This window comes from Mauremys reevesii, linkage group 1, assembly GCF_016161935.1.
Source record: "Mauremys reevesii isolate NIE-2019 linkage group 1, ASM1616193v1, whole genome shotgun sequence".
Lineage (NCBI taxonomy): Eukaryota > Metazoa > Chordata > Testudines > Geoemydidae > Mauremys > Mauremys reevesii.
Window position 1 is genome coordinate 253,233,398 of NC_052623.1, and position 25,108 is coordinate 253,258,505.

The 25,108-nt window shown below is 46.9% G+C and overlaps 1 protein-coding gene across 5 annotated transcripts in view; it reads right to left on the minus strand.

Annotated features, from left to right (window-relative positions):
• Positions 1-24,347, minus strand: part of TMTC1 (transmembrane O-mannosyltransferase targeting cadherins 1) — a 215,859-nt gene extending 191,512 nt beyond the window's left edge. For 2 of the 5 annotated variants that reach the window (XM_039547617.1, XM_039547621.1), the window contains exon 1: positions 15,125-15,577. In XM_039547617.1, the coding sequence (XP_039403551.1) occupies positions 15,125-15,471 (347 nt within the window). In that variant the 5' untranslated portion in view covers positions 15,472-15,577. Of the gene's footprint in view, positions 1-15,124; positions 15,578-24,144 lie in introns of those variants that run through there. The other 3 variants (XM_039547592.1, XM_039547608.1, XM_039547599.1) reach the window with 3 other exon arrangements.
• Positions 24,348-25,108: the final 761 nt, after the last annotated feature.

Genomic DNA, 25,108 nt, shown 5'->3' on the forward strand with positions numbered 1-25,108 from the left:
CCAGGGGAGATGGGCCAGAGGTGGACGTGCCAGCCACAGCCTTGTCAGGGGAAGACGAGGATGACACCACTGGGGGAGTGGGATTGGAAGTGGCCCCTTGGTCTGCTGTGGCCAGATCTTCCTGAGCGCCTGGGGTAGCTTCTACCACAGGGGCTGACTCCATGGGTTGCTCCGGGTCTGAAGGAGGGTGGCTGAGGGTCGCCTCAGGAGGCTGGGCGCCTGATTGTGTCAACGAGCGGGCAACAGAAGGGGCGCTCTGGGCTTGATATGCCCCAGGGGGTAGCCAGTGGGACACTGAGGGGTTGTGACCAAGGCTTCCTGGGCCCAACTGCGGAATGTCCGAAGCCCCTGAAGCTCTCCCCGATCTACTGGAAGGGGATTGGGAGTGTGACGGTCAAGGGGGAGCGGTGCGCAAATGGAACGAGTGGGGCACCGTGTCCCTTGGCAGACGAGGGTTGTATGGTGATCGGTGTTGTAACGTTGACTGTGATCGCGACCAGTGCCACGGTGGAGACCGGTGCCACGCCAGGGAGCATGGTGCCATGAGGGAGCACGGTGCCGCCATGGAGACTGGTGCTGCGAAGAGGATCGGCGACGAGTCCTGGGTCAGTGCCGTGGCAACAGCCGGTGCGGGGATTGGTGCCCCGAAAGGTACCGGTCCGAACAGTGCCACAAGGTTGCTGAGTGAGATCTGGACCTCAAGCAGAACCATGTTCTGGCAATCAACAGCGAACTTGAGCGTGAGCGGCTCCGAAGGTCGAGGCTACGGGACCAGCGCCACAAGTCTAACTGGTGTCATGAGTCAGACCAGTATGTGGAGTGGTGCTGGGATCCCGAACGATGCCGGAACTCAGAGCAGCATGGAGATGCTGGTCTGGGAGCTGACAGTACAAACATCGCCGGTTTACCCTAGACGGTACCGGGACTCAGGCTGGAGATGGTGCTTGAATCAGGGACACCGATGACGTCATTTCAATAAGCCCTCTGGCAGCCTCAAAGGTATCTGGAGTGGAAGGCAGTGTAACCTCCATCACTTGTAAGGTCCCTTGTGGCATGGGACTGGCTTGAGCAGACCGGGGCCTACCGGCTTTGTCAGGTTTAGAGGCCTGGTCCGAAGATTGCTCAGTTGGGGCCGCAGCGACCGCTTCGGGCCGAACGGAGGGTCCTCCCAAGGCTTGCTTTTTTCGAGAGACCGGGGAGTGGGAGCGGTGCCAAGGTGGACAACTTTGGGGCTTGGGAGATTGTCAGTCCCGAGGCAGGCACAGGATCTTCTGTGGTGCCGTGGCCAGTACCGTTGGGGGAGCACTGCGCACCAAGGCGCTTGGTCCCGCATCTTGGGAGGGACACAATGGGGACTCCATGAGGAGTTGCTTGAGGCGGATTCCCTCTCTTTTCTTGTTCGGGGCTTGAATGCTTTGCAAATCTTATACTTGTCAGCCTGATGGGCCTCCCCCAGACACCTAAGGCAGGAGTCATGGGGATCACCCATGGGCATGGGCTTGTTCAAGAACTGCAGGGTTTGAAGCCCTGGGATGGCATGCCCCAGAGCCCTGCAGGGCAGTTGTTGAAGGGCAGAACTGCACCCAACTACTAAACTACACTTAGCACTAAGATAACTATCAACAATTAACTAACAAAGGTAACTACTAAGATAAAAGAAAGCTAGGGATTAGCGGAACACTTGATAACAAGAGACCATTGTTCCAACAACCATCACGGGTGGTAAGAAGGAACTGAAGGGGGTGGGGCTGGCAGGATCTTATATAGAGTGCCATATCGGCGCCACTCCAGGGGGCTCCCCAGCCGGCCCAACAGGTAGCTGCTAGGGAAAAAGTTTTCAACATCCGTGCACGCGGCACATGCACACCCCTAACTGGAATTGATATGAGCAAGCACTCGAAAGAAGAACTGGTATCTTCGCTTGTGACCAATTAAAGCCATGATTCCTGGGTCTACACCAGGAATCCAGATGCAATAGGAACCACTCTACCATCAGAAATTGTTTTTGCAGACTGTTCAGTGACAAGACACATTAGTTGCTATCCCTTCAGGTTCTCTGCTGATGAGACAACAGCACTACTCATTATTTGTGACTGCCACAAAAGGAAATAGTGACTAACTGCTAAGAATTTCTTTTCACAAGATATTCATAAACTTGTCTCCTCACTGCCAACTTATTTAACAGTTTTTAACAGGATTTGTTTTACATACAGTTGAAAATAGAATCAAATTAATTAGAATTAACCATATTTGTCCATTTGGTTATGTCTTCTAGATCAGCGTTTCAACGACTGGTTCATGGACCGGTGTCCCTGAGATCTCTCTGACACAGTTTAGGAAGGCAGCAAGCCAGTCCCTGGTATCAAAAAGGTTAAGAAACACTGACCTAGATGCCACATACAAACAAGAAAGAGTTGGAATTAAAATGTTAAAGGAAATTTTTAAAAAGATGACAAAAGAAATGACACCCAATAAAATCAGTTCAAATATTTTGCATGTAGACTAAACCACACATTAAGGGGCAGCAATCCCTACATTTGCTTTTACTAAGGGTCAGACTGCAGTTCCCCATGGCTTGAGAGCAATGCCCTTGACTTGTTATTACTATGTAAACACCTTGGTTTTTCTGAATCAGATGAGAATTGGCGAGTTTGTGAAGCCCAAACATCATCTGTTTTTTTATAAATACTTTCTACAGCTTACAATTGATAGAACTTTATCTACCCTAGGCTGCATTTTGACCAGTCAATCTAACTTTAACAGGGAAGGAGTCTTACTTGTGTCTTCCATTTTTGTTCCCACAGGAACACTTTGGAGGTAGTCACTGAGCTAAAGGAGTTTGGGAAAAATACAACTTTGGCATTACCTAACCCTGGACTTTGAAGTAATGCTTTATGCAGCTATATTTTGACAGGACTTCAATTCATATGAATGATCAAAAAATCTTGAATGAAGCCTTTTTTCTCCCCTGTGAGATATGTCCACCCTGAGCTTCACCTCTGGTACAAGCTGCCCTCCCACCCATCACAAAATGAGAAAAAAGTAAACAATACATTCAAACCAAATTTCAGTCTAAAATATACAGTAGCATCATGCCCTGCAGGGCTAAATGGTACTTGCAATGCACAGGGCAGAGTGAGGGGCAGTCCTGCCCTGGCCCAAGGGACCATTCTGTTGTAGAGTGGCAATCTTCTTGAAATCCCCAAGCCTGCTTTGAGTGCCTTCATGGGGAGGTATTTGTCCCCCACCCCCATCTGTCATTCCCACTCGATGATACAGTGCTGGTGGTGGGAACAATGTGCCTCCAAGGGAGTAGGTAATGTAGTCTTTGCACTCCTCTCAGTCCAAGGACAGTACACCAGCACCTGATCATTAGGCAGAGAACACATTGGGGAGGGAATGCTCCTTGAATCCATTCCACTGAATGCCCAGCAAAGGGCCAAGCATCACTGGCCTACAATAGGAGAGATTTACCTAATGTTGTTTCTTTAGAGTAGCTGCTACGTATGAAATAGCAATAACCTAATAGTCTGGCTATTCCTTTTTTTAAAAAACAAAACACTACTAAGATAAGTCTTCCATTAAACTGTAAAATCTGAGTAGGAGTATGCACATGTGTGTGTGCACGTATTATATATAATTTGCCGTCTTTGGTGGTCCATGAACATTAAATGTGAAAATGTGCAGGGGTTGTTTCATTTCTGCTAAGGATATTATTTGTCATAACAAATTAGGCCAAATGGTGAAGGAAACATTCTTTTGTCCTGAAACAATCTCACTAGAAATCTTTTGAAATGTTGATAGTGGTTGCGATTGTTATACACAGTATGTGCGCACAAATATAGCACTTCAATCAGCCAAAAATCCATCCATGGCCTTCCAAGCTATACAAGCTTCACAAGGCTACACAGTAGGGTCACCTACTGTCCAAGGGAAAGGGCAGCCTCCTACGTAAAGCCAAAAAACTCCACAGCAGAGTGCTGCAGAGTAGGAATGGGGAAGTTGACAAAAGCGCCTCCCCTCCCAACCCACCAAGCCCTAGTCTGGGTCCAGTCCTCTCTTCACTTTTGGCATTGGGCATTATTATACTATTAAGTATCCACTGTGCATAGCTCAGTAAGTGGGAGAGAAAAGGGGTGGGAGGGTTAAAATAAGGAGACAGATCCTTGTAGTCCTTTGAAATTAACTTCCAGTTGAAATGAAGGCCTCTCAAACCCCAGCTTAATGGAAAGAAGCATCTGGAATGCCCCCATTCAGGAGTAGCATATAAGTGTGCGAGGTTTTCTCTCTGACTTATCCAATTGTAGACTGGCCTTCAACTGAGAAACCTTTGATTTCATGTCATATTTTTGTAATGTTTTTAAGCTAGGAAAGACCGTTAGGGTTTAAGAGTCTGACCATCCTGCACATCACAAGCCACAGAACCTGACTCAGTAGAATTCCTACATCAAGACCATAACGTTTATGGTTGAGCTAAAGCATATATTTTAGAAAGATATATCTCCAACCCTGTCTTCTCCTTGGCTGAGCTCTGTAAGGGAACTCCAATAAGGAAGCTGTGTCTTCGGGCTAACCAGACCCTTTCAATCTTTCCTCCTTATCAGCCAAGAAAGGTGTCCCCTAATAGCATTCGAATGATATAGGCTGGATGAAGAGGGTACACAAAAAGAGTACCACCACCATGGTATCATCCCTCCCACCCTGCAAAAGACCCTGTGTAGCATCTCTGTGACTACCTGACCCTGTGGCTCTGGAGTAGAGCATCTCATCTGGCAAAGCTCTGACTAATCCTTCGCCCCTCTTGAAGAAATACATAGGAGAACCCACTGGAAGTTACTGGCAACATAGAGCTTGATCTTTCACTACTGAAGTCAATGGTGCTTTGCCAGTCTACTAAATGGAAGCAGAGTCACAGCTGAAGACTGCAATAGTTTACACTGCTACCCATTCTGCAATTCGGAAATACACCTGTGTACCCCTCATGGAAGAGGAGGTTCAAGGGAGACTGTTAGGTGGGGGATTATGCCATCCAGGTACTGGTGAACAGCAGTTCAAGAACAAAGGGCCTCCAGGAGATTGCGGGGCTGGGGGAGGGAGGAAGAGAATCCACAAGCACGAGGAGGTGTAACTGCTAGAATCTTCTAGGGGGAAATGGCCACCCACCCCATACAGAATGAGAGAACTCACTGGAAAATTCATGAGTAGAACTCTCTGGTGTGGGTACTCCCCCACCAAGGAGAACTGAGCTCCAAGATAATTCCATGCTGAAGCAGAGACTCTGGCCTCAACTCATCCCTTTGTGTCTAAGTATTGCAGCACATATAGTTCATAGCGTCACACACTGCTCAGAAACCATTGCCAAACCCATACACAGACTGAAAAGAAAAAGCAGCATTTAATCTTGAAATTTCTTGATTTGTTAGTGTAATAAAATCTGTTCAAGAACAACATTAGAGAGGGTGTATCCCTTTGGTTTGGGGACAGTTTCCAAAGGATCCCTTATCATGTAAGTGAGCCTGGTAAGTTACAGCTCGCCATGTTACTGTGTGGTGTAGGATGGACCTTTCTCCTTATGGCCCTGTCCAGCTGAATTGGTAAGAGCACAATCTTGCCCTCGGGAAAAGGTATTCTTTCCCATGCAGAATGATGAAAGCACATGAATCCTAATGTTCATCTCCTTCCTTCGTGGGTGAAAACAGAAAAATTTGCATAACCCTCTACTGCTCATAACTTTTGACCCCAGTGTTCAGCCTTGATCTCTATGAAACATTGCCAAGTTAAATAGAATTCAGCAGATTAGCTTTTTTTTTTGGACACAGAACTAATAGAAACTTGAGAGTGACTTAAAAATGGAATTTGTTTAAGAAAGCTAGTTATGTCATATATAAGCACCAACACCATTTGGCACTTATATAGTGCTTTTCATCCATTTAGACACACACAAATACCCACTCAGCCTTTTCTTTTTTTTAAATTCTCATGATTTAAAAATATTGTAAACCATAATTGGAGAGTTTGTGTTTTTATGGACCTTGTTATTTTCCCTGGACAGCTTGTGTTTAGTTTAATCTGTTTTATTATTTTCAACAGACTGACAAAAATACAACACAGTATGAAGTGGAAATGCATAGCATAATGATGATAATTTGTTGCAGCAAATAATTCCTAATGAAAATTCTCACTTATAGGATCCCAACGCTCATTACACATCTTGGAGAGATGGAGATTTAAATGCAGGCTTTTATATATCTGTACAAATTAATGTAATAGGGGATGCCAACTGAGCAATTAAGCTTCTTCTGGTTTTCCATTTTCTTTACATTTTCACATAAATCATGAAATAATATCTGAAAATGGCCAACTAGGTATGCCAGTGCAAGATTTCACTATACTGTACTATAAAGTGGAGTCTGCTTACAATGAACTCTAAGAATGCATCTACCATATGCTAAAAAAAATGTGCACCTGTGTTCTGACAGTGGTCTAGCTGCACTAGTGCTAACAGCTGTAAAAGTGTTAAATAGACAAGGTTCAAATATTTTCCTTCAGCATACCATGAAAACCCATAGTAACCAAAAAATGCCCAAGCCCTACTAGGATTTACACCAGAGGTGGGCAAACTACGGCCCGTGGGCCACTTCCGGCTCGCGGGACCATCCTGCCCGGCCCCTGAGCTCCTGGCCCGGGAGGCTCACCCCTGGCCCTTCCCCTGCTGTCCTCCTTCCCCACAGCCTCAGCTCACTCGCTCCACTGCTGGTGCAATGCTCTGGGTGGCGGAGCTGCGAGCTCCTAGGGCAGCGCAGCTGCAGAGCCTGGCCTGACCCGGTGCTCTGTGTTGCATGGTGGCGGCAGCGTGGCCTGGCTCCAGCTGGGTGGCACGGCTCTTGCGTCACCAGCCACCGGTGCTCCAAGCAGCGCGGTAAGGGAGTGGGGCGGGGGTTGGATAAAGGGCAGGGGGGTTCAGGGTGGTGATCAGGGGGCAGGGGTGTGGATAGGGGGTCGGGGTGGTTGGGGGAAGAACAGGGGGTTGGATGAGTCAGGAGTCTCAGGGGGGCCGTCAGGAATGAGAGGAGGGGTTGGATGGGGCGGCGAGGGTCTGGGGGTGGTCAGGCGTCAGGGGACAGGGGTATGTGGATGGGGCAGGGGTCCCAGAGGGGCTGTCAGGGAACAGGGGGGGGTTGGATGGGACAGGATTCCCGGGGGGGGGCGCAGATAGGAGGTGGGGGCCGGGCCATGACCCTCTCCCCTAACCGGCCCTCAGACAATTTACAAAACCCGATGTGGCCTTCAGGCCAAAAAGTTTGCCCGCCCCTGATTTACACTGTGGCTAGCACTGATGCAGTTGCACTATTATTGGAAGATAGGTATCATTTTTCAAGTGTAGAACACTCTGTATTGGTAATTCTTTAGTGCTACTCCACTTTGAGTGTAGTGGAGTGTAAGCCCCAAAGGACTTCTTCACCACCACATTTTCAGTCTTTTATAACTGGAGGCAGTCACACTAATCCTCTTGGAATGTAACAGCTACCATGTACCAGACAGGTACTGACGTTTGTACTCCAACGAAAACAACACATTCCCCTTTACCTCTGCTCTGTTGTAGAGAAGAACAGAAGTTTCTATGGAGGTATGGTTCATCAGGAGTGACAAATATGAATGTGCAATATTTATGGGTCTTCACAGGCAAAAACAGCAGAAAATTTGGACTGTTTTTGATATTCAACAAACTAATGCAACCAAGATTCACATGGTTTCAGGTTCTGACTCCACATAGTGGCCTAGCAATTAAAAAAAAAATTGACCCACTGTATGTACAAATTGACAATATAGTAGAACACTTTATAGAGGTGTTGAATAATGAAGAAGAGGGCAACACACATCAGAGGCTACCTCTAAAATTATTCTCAAATAAGGTTAAAACCACAACAAATGTATAGCAAATTCATGTATAGCAAAGCTGTTAACCAAAAGGCTCTCTATCTTTCAGGAAATATCACTGCACTGGTAGAGAGATTTCCAAAAGTAGATGCTTTCCAGCCCCATCAGACTACTTGTCTACTCACTTGAAAGAGGACCAGGATCAAAACGTATTCAAAGGACACAGTCACAGTGATCAGTCATCAGCAGACAGTACTAGTGAAGATTACACTGGAGTTATTCTGCATGATCAAGGGTAGATTTCAAACCAGATGGATGTTAGAATTTTTAACTGAATTTGGAGTAACTTATTACATAATCTTTCAGCTCTGACTTCCAGTCTCAGCCTGTTGGTGAGAGTGTAACAAGTGAGAACCAGACAAACTAAAAGGGGGAAAAGAAGCCCTGGCATAAGAGTCCAAAACACAGGAGGCCGAACGCAAAAAAATGCCACTAGACAATCACAGCACCAATCGTAATTCATTTTAATGTACTCAAAAAGCATTGACAAGGCTCCTCCAGCTGGGAGAAAAGGCTGGTCCAAAGCTCAACTTTATAAGGAAAGGAAGGAAGAGGGAAATAATGGGTGAAATTGGTATGAAAGGAATGGAATGACAGGGAGGTCAGAGAAAACACCTGAAAAATAAAGCTAAACAGAAAACACACCAATGAAGACAGCACCAAATATGTGCTACTAAATATTAAACATTCCACTCTGGTTCACTTTCTTCTCAGAACACAAGAACTAGGGGTCACCAAGTTCCCTGTAAGCTGCATGGCCATGCAGCAGCCTATTTAGCGCTGTGCAAGCACTCAGAGAACCTGCCTGGCTGGGACCTGCCACGGCCGGGGGAGGGGCACCTATCCCATGGCTCCCACCCCAGAGCTGCCACAGTGGGAGAGGTGCCTCTCCCCCCCAGCCCAGGTGCTGCTGCAGGAAGAGAGAGCTGGAGCCCCAGAGTACATTTCTCTCCCCGCCGTAGCCCCAGAGTATCCTGCTGCACCCCAAACACCTCATCCCCAGCCCCACCCCAGATCCCACACCCCCAGCCCTCACCCTCACCCTCCCCAGACACACACACACACCCCAACCCTCTGCCCCAGCCCTGAGCTCCTTCCCACACTCTGAACCCCTCAGCCCCACCCCCACCATATTAATTTTGTTATGTGCACCAATATGAAAGTGATGTGTCACACATCACCTCCATATTGGTGCACATAACAAAATTCATTCCGCACATGTGTGGGAAAAATTAGAGGAAACACTGGTCACCAAATGAAATTAATAGGCAGCAGGTTTAAAGCAAACAAAAGGAAGTATTTCTTCACACAACACACAGTCAACCTGTGGAACTCTTTGCCAGAGGATGTTGTGAAGGCCAAAACTATAACAGGGTACCAAAAAGAACTAGATAAGTTCATGGAGGATAGGTCTGTTAGTGGCTCTTAGCCAGGATGGGAAGGAATGGTGCCCCTAGCCTCTGTTTGCCAGAAGCTGGGAATGGACAACAGGGGATGGATCCCTTGATGATGACCTGTTCTGTTCATTCCCTCTGGGGCTCCTGGCATTGGCCACTGTTGGAAGACAGGATACTGGGCTAGATGGACCTTTGATCTGACTCAGTATGGCCGTTCTTAAATATATATATGCATTTGGTGAACAACAGTTTAAAATGTGCATCAGTTTCAGGTCATGTATAATAAGTTTCAGTATAGAGACTGATTTTTATAGTCAAATTTAAAACAACCAAAATAGGATGTGTAAGGAGAACATGGACATAATCCTAAGTGTAGTAGCGCTGCTATGAAATGATTGTACAGCAAGTCATAATACCTGGGAGCCTGAGTATTTAGCCTTATAAATTACAGCTCACTGTGTTACTGTGTGGTGTCAAACTGTAACACAATAATACATTGTTACAAAAGTAAAACAAATCAAATCTGGGGACTCCATTTTTATTTTATTTTTAACTCCCTAACATTAAAGTCCACTCCACTGCCATTGTCCCCACCCATCCACCTGGAAATCAGAAGGGTTTACCTGTAGATGACTGGACAGTTTGGATGGCTGGTAATGGATTACTTAACATCTTACCTCTTGGCTGTTGTTTAAATCTAACCCAGAGGTTCACAGTTGCTAAAGGTCTGATCCAAAGGAAATTGTAGTCAATGGGAGTCTTTTTATTGACTTCAGTGGGCCTTGGATCACACCCTCCAAGCTACTGCTGACAGCAATACAGTGCTCTTTGTGAAAAGAGATGATGTTCTCAGTCTAACTCCCAAGTGTCCATGTCCCAAAAGCCAACACTATTAGCCTTTTTGTTGGTGTACCTCAGCAGAAAGACCAGTGTATGAATGACCAAAGATTTAACTGCTCTTCCACCTAAGAAGGCATGTTAGTGTGAAGGAAGCATGCACTACTGCCTTCTTCTACACCAGTTCTGTGGGAAGAGAACTTCAGTCTCCAAAGCTGTCTATCTCCTCATCCATAGATCCAGAAAGTCCCGTGACTTCCTCGTCCATCTCCTCCTGGCATAAGCCAAGATGGACAGGAAGAGGAAGCAGGACAGGGGGTTGTCTGCAGTTGCAAGGCCTTTTTCTGTTCCCTTCACACATCTGAGAAGAGTTCCACTAACTCCTTCTAAGAGAAATGGTGTTTTGAGGTTTCTCTGCTGGGTGTCCCTCTCTGGATCCATTTTTTTTTTGGGGGGGGGGCTGTGAACTGCACTTCCAATCCCTTTTTTCCCCCCATCTTTTGTCCCAAATAATCTGTTGACTTCTGTGTCCCTCTCCATCTTGTGAGAGGGTGAGCCTTTTGTTGGATTGATGGGATCTCAAAGGGGCTTTAGGAGCATGCCTTTCATTTTCTTTACAGGCTGTGTTCACCAAACCAAAGTTAAAACAGGATGACATCTGTTTAATGTCCTTTGAAACTTGTTTTTTTTGTTAATTCTTTGAATTTAGAAGAGATGTCTCTCCAAGCCTGGTAGTGCTGCTCCTTAAAGCGCAGTTCTACTCTGATGACTATATCAAAGTGCTACTTAATCACTCCACAGATTTGCTGTCTCAGTCATATCCCATTTGAGTGACAAAAGCACGTTTTACTGTTTTTTGGTTACTAGTTTTGCAGAACAAACAGTTAAGAGAGTGTGAGCTGAGGATTTTATTTTGTCTTTTGCATCAACAGTATTGTTTACTAAGTTCCAAATCAGCAACGTTGTGCAAATCCATGAGAAGCAAGGGTGTGTAACCTAAGTGCCACTGAGGACATAACTGGTCTACAGAACCTCTGTTACCAGTGACAATGCACAAGATATATTTAAGCAGGGTGCCTTCTAAGAGACCAGGAGGAATCAAAGGACTGGCTGTTAGGAAATTATACACACCCACACACACTTATTTGAACACATTTTACTTGTTTGTTTGTTTGTAAGGAAGAGAGAATGAACTGTAGAAGATCAAATACACTAACTTTTTTTTTTTTTAAAAAGCCAAGAACTTACATTGAGGATGGGGTAGGGGGACGCACCTTGGTGGTTGTTTTTTTCTTGGGTTGGGGGGGGAGGGGTTGGCTTGCTGATGTCCAGACACACAAAAAAATGCACCCAGAGTGTGATTATTTTATTTTTAGCTCAAGGTTCCAGTAATGTAGGCCGTTCAACTCTCCTCTTATTGTTCATATTGAGAGCATACACAGAATAAATTATATCCATGATATGTATTTATTAATCTGTAACTTAACTGTATCCTGAAATTAAAGATTTTTATTTAAAAGTTTTATTTTAGTCTTTCTGCTATAATATGAATTAAGTCAAATAACTTTTTGAAGTTTTTAACTGCTTGGTTTTAACACTTGAGTCCAATGTATTAAGGACTGTCCTTTTAAAATTCTTCTAATGGATGGGGGGGGGAGGTTGTTTTTCAAGCAAAATCATTTTCAGAACATGGCAGTTGCTGTCATAGACTTTGTTTCAGTGTCAATTCAAAGTCTAAAGGGCATCCCAAATTGTTCCTCTTGATTTCATAGTTACAATAAGGGCATGGCTATTAAAGAATAAATAAGAGAGAGACTAAAATGAGAGTTGCAGATATAATCCCAAAAGATTTCTTTTGAATCTTGCTATAGTATGATCCAAAATCCATACGGTCTCTGAATTATGTGCATAGAACAAATTCCATGGCTGAAATTATAAATTTATTCCAGAGGAGGATAATGAATGGTGCCTCACACAGGAGCTTGCTACTGTTAAAACCCCTTGATCTTTAGACAACATAGCATGGCTGAATGGGTAGCTCAGCCATTACATTCCAACTTCAATCTAATCTGCAAATACACACAATGCACCATTTTCTTAAGCATCCTAAATGGATGCTCTCATCTCTGGAAAGTGTATTAGGATGCTATTTTTATTTCAATTTTGCTAAAAAGGTCCATTTCTTTTAAGCTTTTTATTGCCAATAGGGTAAATCCACCAGAGGGAAAGTGTGTCTCTACACAGTGGAACCAGTGATGTTCTGCTGAGCAAGAGGGAGACTGGATGTTTATGCAGGAAGCATGCACATGGAGTGGAGTACCACTTGGAGAGAGCCCCTTATGCCCAATTCTCAGGAAGTGGGGCCAGAGGACCCACTTCTGCTCAGATCCCGTCATCCTCCGCCTCCCTGCTGCTGGCAAAGGTGAGGAGGAAAAAAAACACAAAGGTCCCACAGAGGCTTCTTAGGCCTTTGAGCTGAATTATTCTTCACTCTGCAGCCAGGTATTAAAAAAGTAAAATGATTCCTTCCTTGTCCAACACCCAGCCCAGGGACTGATCAAATTAAAACTATATAGTAAACTCTTTGAAATGAATATACTTCAGGATCAAATCCCACGAACAAATCTAGTCCAACTAACTATCAAAAGAACTACCTGCATAGGTAAATCAAGCATGATTTCATCCTAAATATGTTTTTAATTAAACAGTATCGGCAAATGCTGGTTCAGATTCAAAGACAAAAAATGCATACTGAAACATTTATTTTTAGATACCCTGTTAAAGTTCAAAAGCACTTCACTAATCATCTCATATAATTTAGGCATCAGATCCAAGCATGCTGATCCTGGCAGCAATTAAGTCAATGGGGCTCCATGTAGAAGTGGTTTTGCCTATGCAAAGCTAGTGCACCTCTTTAAGGCAAGGTTCTTGTCTTCAGACCTGCCTGTAAAATACCAAGAACACTTCCAGCTTTTTACAAATAAAAATAAGAAATTTTGTTTTCATTAATGGGTTTCACTTTATATTAAAGGTACCATTTTCAACTAGTTTTTATAAATGATTATTAACTGATTTAATTAATGGTTATTTGTTAGAGTCCAACAGGTTTAATAAATTGATGATAAGCATTTTTATAAAACCTTCCACGGATGTGCTTATAGTCATCTATAGCACATACTGCTTGTCTGTAACATGCTTATAAATCTATTATTTATAAACATAACCTTAAAGTGTGACCATAAGTATAACCATAAGTCTTCTCATAGCAATACTGAGTTCGTGACCCTCAATTTTAAAATGTGTTTTATTACAATATATCAAATATTTTATATTATCAAGAGTTTTATCAAAACAGTAAAAAAAGGAATAAGATAACCAGAAGGACATTGATTAATTACATGCACTGATACTAACTCTATCTGCTGCCCTTTTTAAAAAAAGTGGGACAGTTTTCCCTTCCGGATTAGTGGGGCACAACCGTCAGTTCCTTTGCTGCTGCCCAACTTGTCTTTTCTTTTGTAACAGAAAATGTTCCCTGCCTATTCTGCATATGATGCATAAGGGCCATCTAATGCAGAATAGCTGTCTGAGTCTGCATTCAGTGACTGACATGAGAGTTGCAGCTGTCAGACAGTAAGAAATGTAGTATTTAAGGCAGACCCTTTAAATAGGGTTCTTTTAAACAGTGTTGCTAATATATTTCTCTCAGAAGTGTAACTGAAAGTGATCAGCAGACAACTGTCATGTTCCTTTTCTTACTGCAGAAGGAGATTTCAGAAAGGCACTGGCGTTTGTTTGGTTTCTTTAAGAGGGGGTGGAAGGGTTGAACAGGAATTAAAACATTTAAATGATCATTTCAGAGACGAAGCACTTTCTAAGCTGTTTTTGTTCTTTTCTTCTTGAATGGACACAAAGCCAACAAAGAAGGAATAACGGTGGGGCTGTGCCGATGCTGCGGAACCAGCCAGCCACGGAGCTGGTGCACCTGCCAAGAAGCCCCGAAGTTCCCGCGAAAGCTGTTTGCCCCGAGCTGCCTGCCTTTCCGAGAGAGCGAGTCCCCTCAGCCCAAACTGATTCTGATGCCAACCCAGCGTTCCCCCCCTCAGCGCTCCCTCCCCAGGCGGATTGGAAACACCACAGCCCCGGGCATAAGGGCTGCACAAGCCTCGCCAACCTGGCCCCGGTGCTCAGGGGGAGGCAGCCCGCAAGGCTTCGACTCGAGCTCGCCTCCGCTCTCCGCGCCTCCCCGGGCTCTGGACTGCTCACACGCGCCCTTCAGAAACGCTGACTCACGGAGCTCGCCTCCCAGCCCCAGCCCCAGCTCCAAACATGCCCGGGCCAGGGCGGGCAGCGCTGGCGCCCCAGAACCCCGCCTCGCCCTCTGCCCCACGGGGCACGGCGGGCTTCGACCGCCCCGCGCCCTCGGGCCAGCGCCGCGGGGAGCACCGCAGCCAGGAGGGGCACGCGGAGCCCGCGGCTGGCTCGCTGGGGTGCAAGCCCCGAAAAGCCCTTTGCTTCCTCCTCCTCCTCCCAGTGCGGACCCACAGGCGCCCCCGCGCTGCCCCAGCCGCCAAGTAACCCCCCCCCCGGGAAACCCGCCGGCTGGGTGCACCCACCAGCCCGCCCTCCCCTCGGGGCGCCCTGGCGGCTGCGTAGGAAGGGGGCGCTCACAGGTGCTGCTACTGCCAGGGGATGCGCGGCTAACCCGCCTGCTCCCACCCCGCTGGCGCCCCCCAGGGCTAAAGCAGCCGCCCTCCATATCCCGCCCCCCTTCTCAACGCCCGCGGGGTTAATTTAACCCCGGGTGCGCCTCTGCCCACCCCCTTGCCCGGGGCTCGCCGGGGGCGGGGCCATGGCTCCGCGGGGCTCCCCTGCGCGCCCCCCCCCGGGAGCCAGCAGGAGGCGCCAGGCTGCAGCTGGGCACGGGCGCCCGGCTGGGCCGGGGCACTTACTTGAAGGTGAGGACGCAGAGGGGGCGGTAGGACTTGTGGCTGGTGTTCTCGGCCATGCCCTTGCCCCAGAAGTCGTTGGCGAAGACGCCCGCCCAGGGGGCCGCCGCCCGCACGTCCGGGTTGTTCACGATCGCCCACACGTCGTCGTGCACGAACTCGCCCCGCAGAGAGTTGCCGTAGCACAGGGCGCACAGCCCGGCCAGCAGCAGCGCCGCGGCCGCCGCCACGCAGCTGCCGGAGCCGGGCCGGGCTGGAGCAGCAGCGGCAGCCCAGGCTGCGGGGAGAGGAGAAGGAGGCGGCAGCAGCGCTCGGTCCCGGCTCCTGCCGCTGGCGGAGGCTGTCACCATCCTGCCGGGCGGGCTCCTCGCGGGCGCGGGGCATCCTCCTCCTGCCGGGCGCGGGCAGGCAGCGGCGCCAGCATGGTGCCGCCGGGGCAGGCAGGAGCCCGAGCCGCTGCTGGCTGCTCGCGCTCTGCCGCTGCTCCGCCTGCCCAGCTGCACATAAACAGCCGCCGCCTCCCCTCGCCGTCCCTCCTCCCCCCGTCCCAGCACGCATGCTCCTTGCTGCGCTCCCCCCACCCCCAGCCCTGCACCCGAGTTCTGCGGGGAGCGGCCCGGAGCTCATCTGCCCGCTGCACCCCTCTCTGGAGCGGAGGGGAAGCGGCCTCTACCTGCCAAGGAAAAGCAGCGGCCTCAGCCTGCCTGCCCGCCCTGTGTGGGGAGGAAGACAACGTTTGAGCTTCTCACACGGTGCTCCGTGCAGCACCTTCCTATCCTTACCCCCATTTTATTGATGGGGAAACTGAGACATGGCCTGGGACAGGGACCATGGTCACACAGCAAGTCAGCAGAGCTGGGACTAGAACCTGCCTCAGATACCACCTAGTCCCATCCTCTAGTCCTAGTCCCCTAACCTTTAGAAATACTGCCCACATCTTGATCTTTTTATTACTTTACCTATCTCTATAGGTATCTTCTCCCCTCTCCCTACCTGCACCGAGGCACAGCACTGTCTGGATATCAGCTTCCTCAGCTGGCATATTCATGTCTCCCTTAAACCAAACAAGCTGCAAGATACATGAGAGGGTGAAGGTATCAAAAGGCAAGGCATGCATCAGTTATCTAACCTTTTCAGCACCTGGGACAAGAACAGAGCCCCAGAGCTTGAAACCTGTAAGGTAACATGTCAAATGTGAGATCCCACCATTCTCCCTCCCTATTGGCTATCAGAAAATATTAGGTTCTTTTGTATAATTACACAAGCCAGCTCAACACCACAGTAACAGGTACAATGGGATACTGCCAATAAGTTTGTGTTTCAACATCCATCACTTTAAAAGGCCCACTTACATTGGGGCATACTTGAATTCACACTTTTCAATGTCAAGAGCCTCCTCTGCTGCTGAGGTCCTTTCTTTATGTCATGACTATGCCATGTTGTATCCCAGCCTGGGATAAGCGTCATTTTCCACTGCATTTTCTGCTAGTTGGATTTCTTCTAATTTCTCCTGACTAAAGAACAACAACATACAAAGTCTCCTTGTAGACTGGTATTTGCATTGTGACACCATCTGCCTTTTAAGGAATTCCACCATAGTTTCTTGTTGGCAGATGAATGATCTTCTGTTGTGATAGCTTCTAGCATATGGAGCTTGCTTTCACTGGACATCTGCTTCAGCCCATCCCTCTGAACATAAGAATGGCCCTACTAGTTGAGACCAATGCTCCATCTATCCCAGTATCCTGTCTTCTGAGAGCGGCCAGTACCAGATGGTTCAGAGGGAATGAACAAAACAGAGCAATTATCGAATGATCCATCCCCTGTTGTTCAGTCCCTGCTTCTTCAGTTGTAGGTTTAGAGACATCCAGAGCATGATGGGGATGCATCCCTGACCATAGCCATTGATGGATCTATCCTCCATGAACTTAGCTAATTATTTGTCAAACCCAGTTACACTTTTCGCCTTCACACCATCCCATGGCAACAAGTTCCACAGATTGAACGTGTGTTGTGTGAAGAAGTACTTCCTTATTTGTGTTTTAAATCTGCTGCCTATTAATTTCATTGTTACCCCTGGTTCTTGTGGTACATGACAGGATGAATCATATTTCCTTACTCACTTTTTCCACACCATTCATGATTTTATAGACTTCCATAGCCTTCCCCCCCATACTTAGTTATCTCTTTCTAAGATGAACAATCCCAGTCGTTTTAACCTCTCCTCCTATGGAAGTTGTTCCATACCTTTAATCATTGTTACCCTTCTCTGTCCTTTTGCCAGTTCTACTATATATTTTTTTAAGATGGGGTGACCAGCACTGCATTCAAAGTGTAGATATACTCTGAATTTATATAGTGGCATATTTTCTGTTTTATCTATCCCTTTCCTAAAGGTTCCTCACACTGTTAGCTTAACTGTTGCTGCACACTGATGTTTTCAGAGAACTCTTCACACTGACTCCAAGATCTCTTTGAGTGGTAACAGCTAAATTAGACCACATCATTATGTATGTTTAGTTGGGATTAGGTTTTCCAACATGTATTGCTTTGCTCTTATCAACACTGAATTTCATCTGCCAGTTCTTGCCAAGTCACCCACTTCAGTAATTCTTTGCAGTCATCTTTGTACTTAACTATCTTGAGTAATTTTCTATCTGCAGGTTTAGTCATCTCACTCTTAACCCCCTTTTCCAGATCATTTATGAATACATTGTACAGATCCTTAGGGGACCCACTATGTACTTCTCTCCACTGTGAAAGCTGACCATTTATTCCTACCCTTTGTTGCTTATCTTTTAACCAGTTACTGATCCCACAACTGCTTACTTTCCTTAAGAACCTTTGATGTGGGACCTTGTGAAAGTCTGTGTACACTATCAACTGGATCACCCTTGTCCATATGCTTGTTGACACCCCCAAATAATTCTAGTAGATTGGTGAGGCACAATTTCCCTTTACAAAAGCCATGTTGATTCTTCCCCAACCTATTGTGTTTATCTAAGTCTCTGATAATTCTGTTATTTACTGCCATTTCTGCCAATTTGCCTGGGTCTGAAGTTAGTCTTATGGGCCTGTAATTGGCAGAATGGCCTCTGGACACTCTTAAAAATCAGCATTATATTAGCTATCCTCCAGGCATTGGGTACAGAGGCTGATTTAAGCAACACGTTGCAGAATTATTAAATGGTATGTCATTTCATTTGAGTTCCTTCAGAACACTTGGGTGAATGCCATCTAGTCACAGATATATATTACTATTTATCAATTTGTTCCAAAGCCACCTCTATTGACAAAATCTCTTCTATTTCAAAAATCTAAAAAACTCCTGCCATATTTTTTTTAATTGTCATCCTATAGAACATATGCACTCTTTCAATAGACCAGTGATATGCTGACAATATTTTAAGATGGGGTCCTATTAAAATTTTCCCCACTTAGTTTCTGAGACAGACACACACAAAGCAAAAAGACTAGTAATTATTAATTTGTTTTCTTATTTAACCAAAAGCACTTTTCCTATCATACAATACCAGGTAGCAAAACAAAGTTAAATTAAATGCATGGACATATTTAAGCTTTTGTTACTGAAAAACATATGACTATACCACAGCATTCAATTTGTATAATTTGAAATGTGTGCGCATGTGTGGAGGAGGAATTAAGAGATTTTGCTCAGCCTTCCAGAACTACCCTTCTGCAGGATTTATTTATTTATTTTTGCACTAATACTTGACATTTGGTGCTATCTGGCTGTAACAGGGTGCTCCCTGCACTTCTGTCATCCTCTGTGCACACAGACTACTTGCAGATTCTACTCAAACACCACAGGTGGTTTACTTACAGTGTTCCTCCATCACCTTTACACCACTGTGCAGCACCTTAAATGCAAGTCTTCAGCCCCTTGGAGCAGTGATAGATGAGGGAGAAGCTCTCTCACTCCCAGCTTTCTCTTGCCTCTGGCTCTCAAACTCTGCCCCCCCAAATATTGTCTTCTACTTGCTGCTGTACATTTGCTTGCTCTTGTTTAAAGTCCTGCAGACTCTTCAGCTACTCCGCTGAGTGATGCCTGTGTAACTTTAGCACCCTTGTGACCAACATGGAGTCTGCTCTGCAGGCAGCTCTGGCCAAGAGAAGGCGCGCACAGGAATAATCCCTTCCTCCCCAGGGGCACCTGTTCCAAACCCCCCAGAGTGAACACACACACCCACAGGAAAAGTATAATGGATATAACAAAGGGAGATATTTATTTACAGAGGGAAGAGAGGAGAAATACAACAAGGGGAAATACAGGGAGAGCAGTAGAACAGGGTTGCATCCAAACCAAGGCCCAGTAGTAGCACAGTCTGGAAGGGCAGACACCGAGCAATGTGTCTGCACACAGAGTTCAGGAGTCCTGAGCAAATGTAAGCGGGGGAATGGTCCCGCTATTGTGGGGAACTTTCCTGGCTTCTGTGTACCCCGGTGAAGTGGGCTAGCGAAAGGATCTGAGTCCTCGCTCCCACTTCCTTTACCCAGAGGCCTCCCTGCCCTTGAGGACTCTCCTGTTTGGCAGAGTTCTCGTAGCCCCAACAAGACTGGGCCCAGGATTCCTGGGGGGCTCAACCCCCAACCCTGCTGTGGCCACCTAGGACAGGGGCTAAGGTGTCCCCACTCCGGGGTACCCTCTCTGCACTGGGCACCTCCCTGACCCACTGATTATTCCATACAATTTAAAGCAAATACAAGTTGTTTACTTAACAATCGATTTAAAGAAAAGAATAAGAATAAATGGGAACGGTTACAGGGAAACACATCACCCTGCTCTGTGGCAGGGAACATTACAAACAATGTCTCTGGACATCAAAGCACTTTGCAGTCTGTTCCTTGTAGGCCCCAGGCCTCCTTCTCAGGCCCTGGCTGTGCTGCAGGAATGCTGCGGGTGGGACACTTGAAATGGTGGTGACCACACACCTCCGGACTTTGGGTGGTGGGATCCTTCTTTCCAGTGCCAGCCCCCCGGCAGGTTAAGGTCCCCCTCCCAGCCTGGCCTGCATGGACCCTTGGCTGGAGTGTCTTTCTGCGCTGGGCCCTTTTACCAAGGTTCCCCCCCTTGGCTGGCCCCAGTTGCTCACCACACTCTGGCTCTCTGGCTGCAGCTCTGCTCCCAGCACAGGAACTGCTCTCCCTGGGATGTGCCTCTGGCTCTAGCTCCGCTCCCAGCACAGGATCTGCTCTCTCTCTGCGCTGTGCCTCTGGCTCTCTGGCTGCAGCTCTGCTCCCAGCACAGGATCTGCTCTCTCTGGGCTGTGCCTCTGGCTCTCTGGCTGCAGTTCTGCTCCCAGCACAGGATCTGCTCTCTCTGGGCTGTGACTCTGGCTCTCTGGCTGCAGCTCCGCTCCCAGCACAGGATCTGCTCTCTCTGGGCTGTGCCTCTGGCTCTCTGGCTGCAGCTCTGGCCCCTCTGGATCTGGCCTGGCTCTGTTCTCCAGCTCAGCTTGGGCCCCTGCTTCCTCCTTAGCTCGGCCCCACTCTGTCTGACTCCGGCACATTCCTGCTCACACACGGAGGACGGGACCCACACTGGCCTTCTGTCTCCCTGATTAGCCGGCCTGCCCTGTCAATCAGGCTGACCTGGAGCATTGGCCTCTTGCCATTGTTCCTGGGGACTGTCAGTCTCAGGGTCCTGATTTGCCATCGATCCCTCCCCTTTTAGTGCTGGGAGCTAGCAGCCAAAACACCCCCACTGAATGTTAGTAAGGGGGCAACAGTCCCCTTACACAAAGTTCCAGTCCAGTGCTGAGTCTTGGGTGCTCCTGGTCATCTTTGGCGCCAGTGAACTTTCCCCCAACAAACCCCTCCAGTGCCCTCTTCTGCTGCTCTCTGCAAAGCCACATAGAGCAACCACCTGCCCATTTAACTAGCTAGCAGCCTCCCTCCTTATTCCCAATGCAGAGTCACAAGCCCCAGTACTCACAGCCCCATGCAGCTTTGGGCAGCCGTGATACCGAGTCCAGCTCCAGCCTGTCCTTCTCAAGTGATTCCTCCCAGGCACAGTGCTCCTCCTGGGTTCTGTCCTGGGGTGTCCCCGATATGTTCTCTGCTGCTTCACTTTGGGGAAGTCTGCATCCCTTCTCTCCCCCAGAGCTCCAGAGCCAGCCCCACCATCTCAGGTTTCCCTCCTTTCTCTCACTGCTCCCCCTCCCCCCTAGGAAAAAGATTTAAAGGGGCCGTACTCTCTAAAACCCCAAAGGGGTTACACCTGCCTCTCCAGGTGGTGTGACTGCTGGAAGCTATAGGTCTTCTGCATCTCCTTTTATTCTTCCATCAACCATGCAGGGTCTCTACCATTGTCCTTCACACACCCCCGTCCCTGAGTGGTTCTCCCTCTGCCTGGATCAAGGCAAGACCCCAGGCAGGAACCTAAGTGTAACTTGGCACCCCCTCTGCTCCAACTATCTTCTGTGCACACAGTCTGCTTGGAGACTTTTTGCTTGTAAACACCACATATGGTTTATTTACAGTGTCTCTCTCCCCCCGGCACCCCTCATCTTTACACCATCATGCAGCACCTTAGCTATAACATAGAATTCCTCAGCCATTTAAACCGATGACAGGAGAGGTAGGAGCTCTTTCCCTCCAAGTTCTGTCTTGGCTCTGACTCTCAAAGCTTGCCTCATCCTCTCTCTCTTGCCCCTCTTCCACTTCCTTCCTGTATTGTCTTCTCCCTGAGCTAATGTGCTAATTAGCACTTGCTCTCCCCAGACCATTCCAATCCATCAATTAGGGAGAGTTTTGCCTGTCAGGTTTACTCTGGGGCAATTTAATTGGTGAAACAATGATCAGAGTACTGGTACAGCTGCTGTTGCCCAGCACTCTGTCTCACTGGTGCATTTATGAGCCTGGGGAGCAATAGTTAACTCTAACTCCACCCAGAAGAGAGGAAAACACTATCAGCAAGAGGGGCATCATCCAAACCTTCCCTTCAAATTGGTGATGGAATTTTAACAAAGGGCTCCCTGCAGCTCCTGACAGCACCTTATTTATTATTGCTTATTGGTATTTATTATGATCAATACTCTTGAGACTGGGTACCTACACTTAGATGCTGACATGGATTTAGGAGCCTAAGAAGAAATGGCCGAATTGTCAGAGGTGCAGAACTATTGAAATCAATGGGTGTTCAGCATCTCAGGAAGCTATTTATTGGGGTACCTAAAAATGGATTTAGGACCTTTTACACCAGAGTTAAACTTTTGACACTTATTAAGAAATGGGACAATTCACAAAAATATTGTTTAAAAAAATTAAGACTGCATGTTCCAGTAGAATCCATCTTAACACTAAAATACCCTAACTTACTTTATTTAAAAAAAAAAAAATCTACAACTTAAAAAAGTTAAACTTCAGTCTTCTCACTCACTGCCTCTGTGCCACTCACCTAGTGGCTAGTCAGGGAACCCAAGCCCCTTCTTCTTCAGGTTCCAGTCCAAGGACACTCAGCTTAGCAGTCTGGGCCCTCTCTCTCTCGGGCCCTACTTCTCTATCCCTGGGCCGCTTCCAACAACTGGTTCCCTTGATCTTCCTGGGCCTACCACTTCCTAAAACCTCCTCCCAGGGAGTGGCTGCAACCTCCACTTACTCCTCCCTTTCTCCTGCGAGTGTCTGCCATTTCCTAGCAGCCTGTTCTGCTTTCAGCTCCTGGGCTTTATAGGCCCCACCTATTTCTGCCCAGTTGGACTTCCTTCATTAGCTGCCTAATTGGTTAATTGGTCCATCTGGACTGCATTAAACACTGCAGGGTCAGTGTGAGGTAGATGTCCCATCACACTTGCATAGGACATGAAAATTGGGACCTTCCAAAGGGGCAGGGGCAGCTCCAGGCACCAGCGCTCCAAGCACGTGCCTGGGGTGGCAAGCCACTGGGGGCGCTCTGCCAGTCGCTACAAGGACGGCAGGCAGGGTGCCTTCGGCGGCTTGCCTGCAGAGGGTCCGCAGGTCTCGCGGCTTTGGTGAACCTGCCTGCGGGAGGTCCACCGAAGCCGCGGGACCAGTGGACCCTCCATGCTTGGGGCGGCAAAATGTCTAGAGCCGCCTCTGCAAAGGGGAACCACCTCTTCTATGCCCTCATATATGTCTGTCCTGTTTTCTCATTGGATTCAGCAAAGTATGCCTTTTACATGGTCTCCTATAAAAGAACCTTGTGAAATCATAGTAAGCAGCACTCCTCAGCTCTGAATAAAAGTGCCTATCTGGCCTTAAAACATTCTTTTCTTAAATAACCACTGAAGAGATCGAGTAACTAAAGAGTCAGCCACAAATGAAGCCCTCTTGTGGATAACACAAAGACCTGTGGGAAAATAGTCATCCTTCAGCACTCTCTGTCTCTCTCTTTCAGTCCATGGGGAGAGAAAACCACTTTCATTACAAGTCTATAGCCTTCATGACATCTTGAACTGAAGAGTCTGTCTATTTCTCAAAATCCCAAATGTCTATCAACAAAGCAGGAGATTTCATAGACCTAAGGAATGTACATCTGACACATTCCAGGGTACAATCCAGACCAGTGAGCTGCTATGTCACCCCAGTCCTGTAACCTGGAGTGTCTTGCTTCTGTAGTCTCCAACTTGGGCTTTTCTCAAACAACCACTAACATGCCAGTCACACCCAAATGCTTGTGTGTGTACTGCAGCCTGCCAACCACACCTCGGCTCTCCCCAGCCTTGGTTACTACTACAGGGTGACCCCAACACACTCCCAAATGCAGACTGTCCCCAGAAATGTATGTTCTGCACTGTCCAGCCCTCTCCCAGACAGTCCAGAAATATTAAGTTGGTTATTACAATGATAAATGAAGTTACCCAGACACTTTAAACACACTGGATTAGATGAAACAATAACACAAGTTTGTTAACTACAAAGAGAGGTTTTAAGTACAAGTAATGGGCATAAAAGTCAGAAATGATTACAAGAAAAACAAAGATAAGACACTTTCTAGTGCCTAACTTAACAAACTATATTAGAGTTTAAGCAAAGTTTCTCACCCCCTAGTTCCAACTGCATTGCTGACCAAACTCTTTAGGTTAAGACCTTTTCCCCTAAACTCCACCAGTTGTTTTCCTTTGTCTTCTTAGGTGCGATGCCAGAGAGAGAGGTGTCTTAGAATGCTTACCCCCTCCTTTTTATAGTTTTTAGTTCCTTTTTGAAAAGTATTTCCAGCTGAGAACGAGGAGACAGTCAGTCTACTGGAGGAAGGAGACTCCATGCTGTCTCTTTGCTAAGATGCAGATCTCTTTGACCATACACCCATTTCTTGCCAAAGAATGGCCACTTAGCAGGTAATTGCCCATTAGCTTTGTTTACACCTGGCTGAGGCATCAGCTTGCCCTTTGTCTTTGAGAAACTAGTTTAACCACTCCCCAGTGTTATCTGGGAAACATACTTCAGTCATGAGTTCAGCTTATGTTCATAACTTTACATATAATATTGCTATGTGTACTTTACCATGATCAGCAAGTTATGAGGTCAAATGATACCTCACAAGGCATACCTTGGGCAAAGTTTATTACAATAGTCAGTATGGTGTGAACACAGGGGTGTATTCTGTCACACCATTTAACACCAGTTTTAAACTGTTAAGTATGATAACTGTTATAGATGTATTTTATATATAGTTATCCATGCAATGAATTATTTCTCAAAAAAATGTACCTGAGTTACAGACTCCTGTATGTAGCTTAAGCACTACCATTACTTGACTGTCTGTTTACCTGTGTTTGAACAAGTTTCATCCAGGTACCTTATAAATAGTGTTAAATCAATAAGTGAATGGTAAGAGTGCACGAGTCAATTTGACTATGGGCTCTCGGTGTCTAGAAAAATATTTTTGCATTGCATTGACATTTAAATGAACTAATTATTCAAATTATTTCTTACAATTTAAGTCACTGGGTGTTTTGCAATTCATTTAAATGGCATCAGGCTCTATGTGTCTCACATGTGTAATCT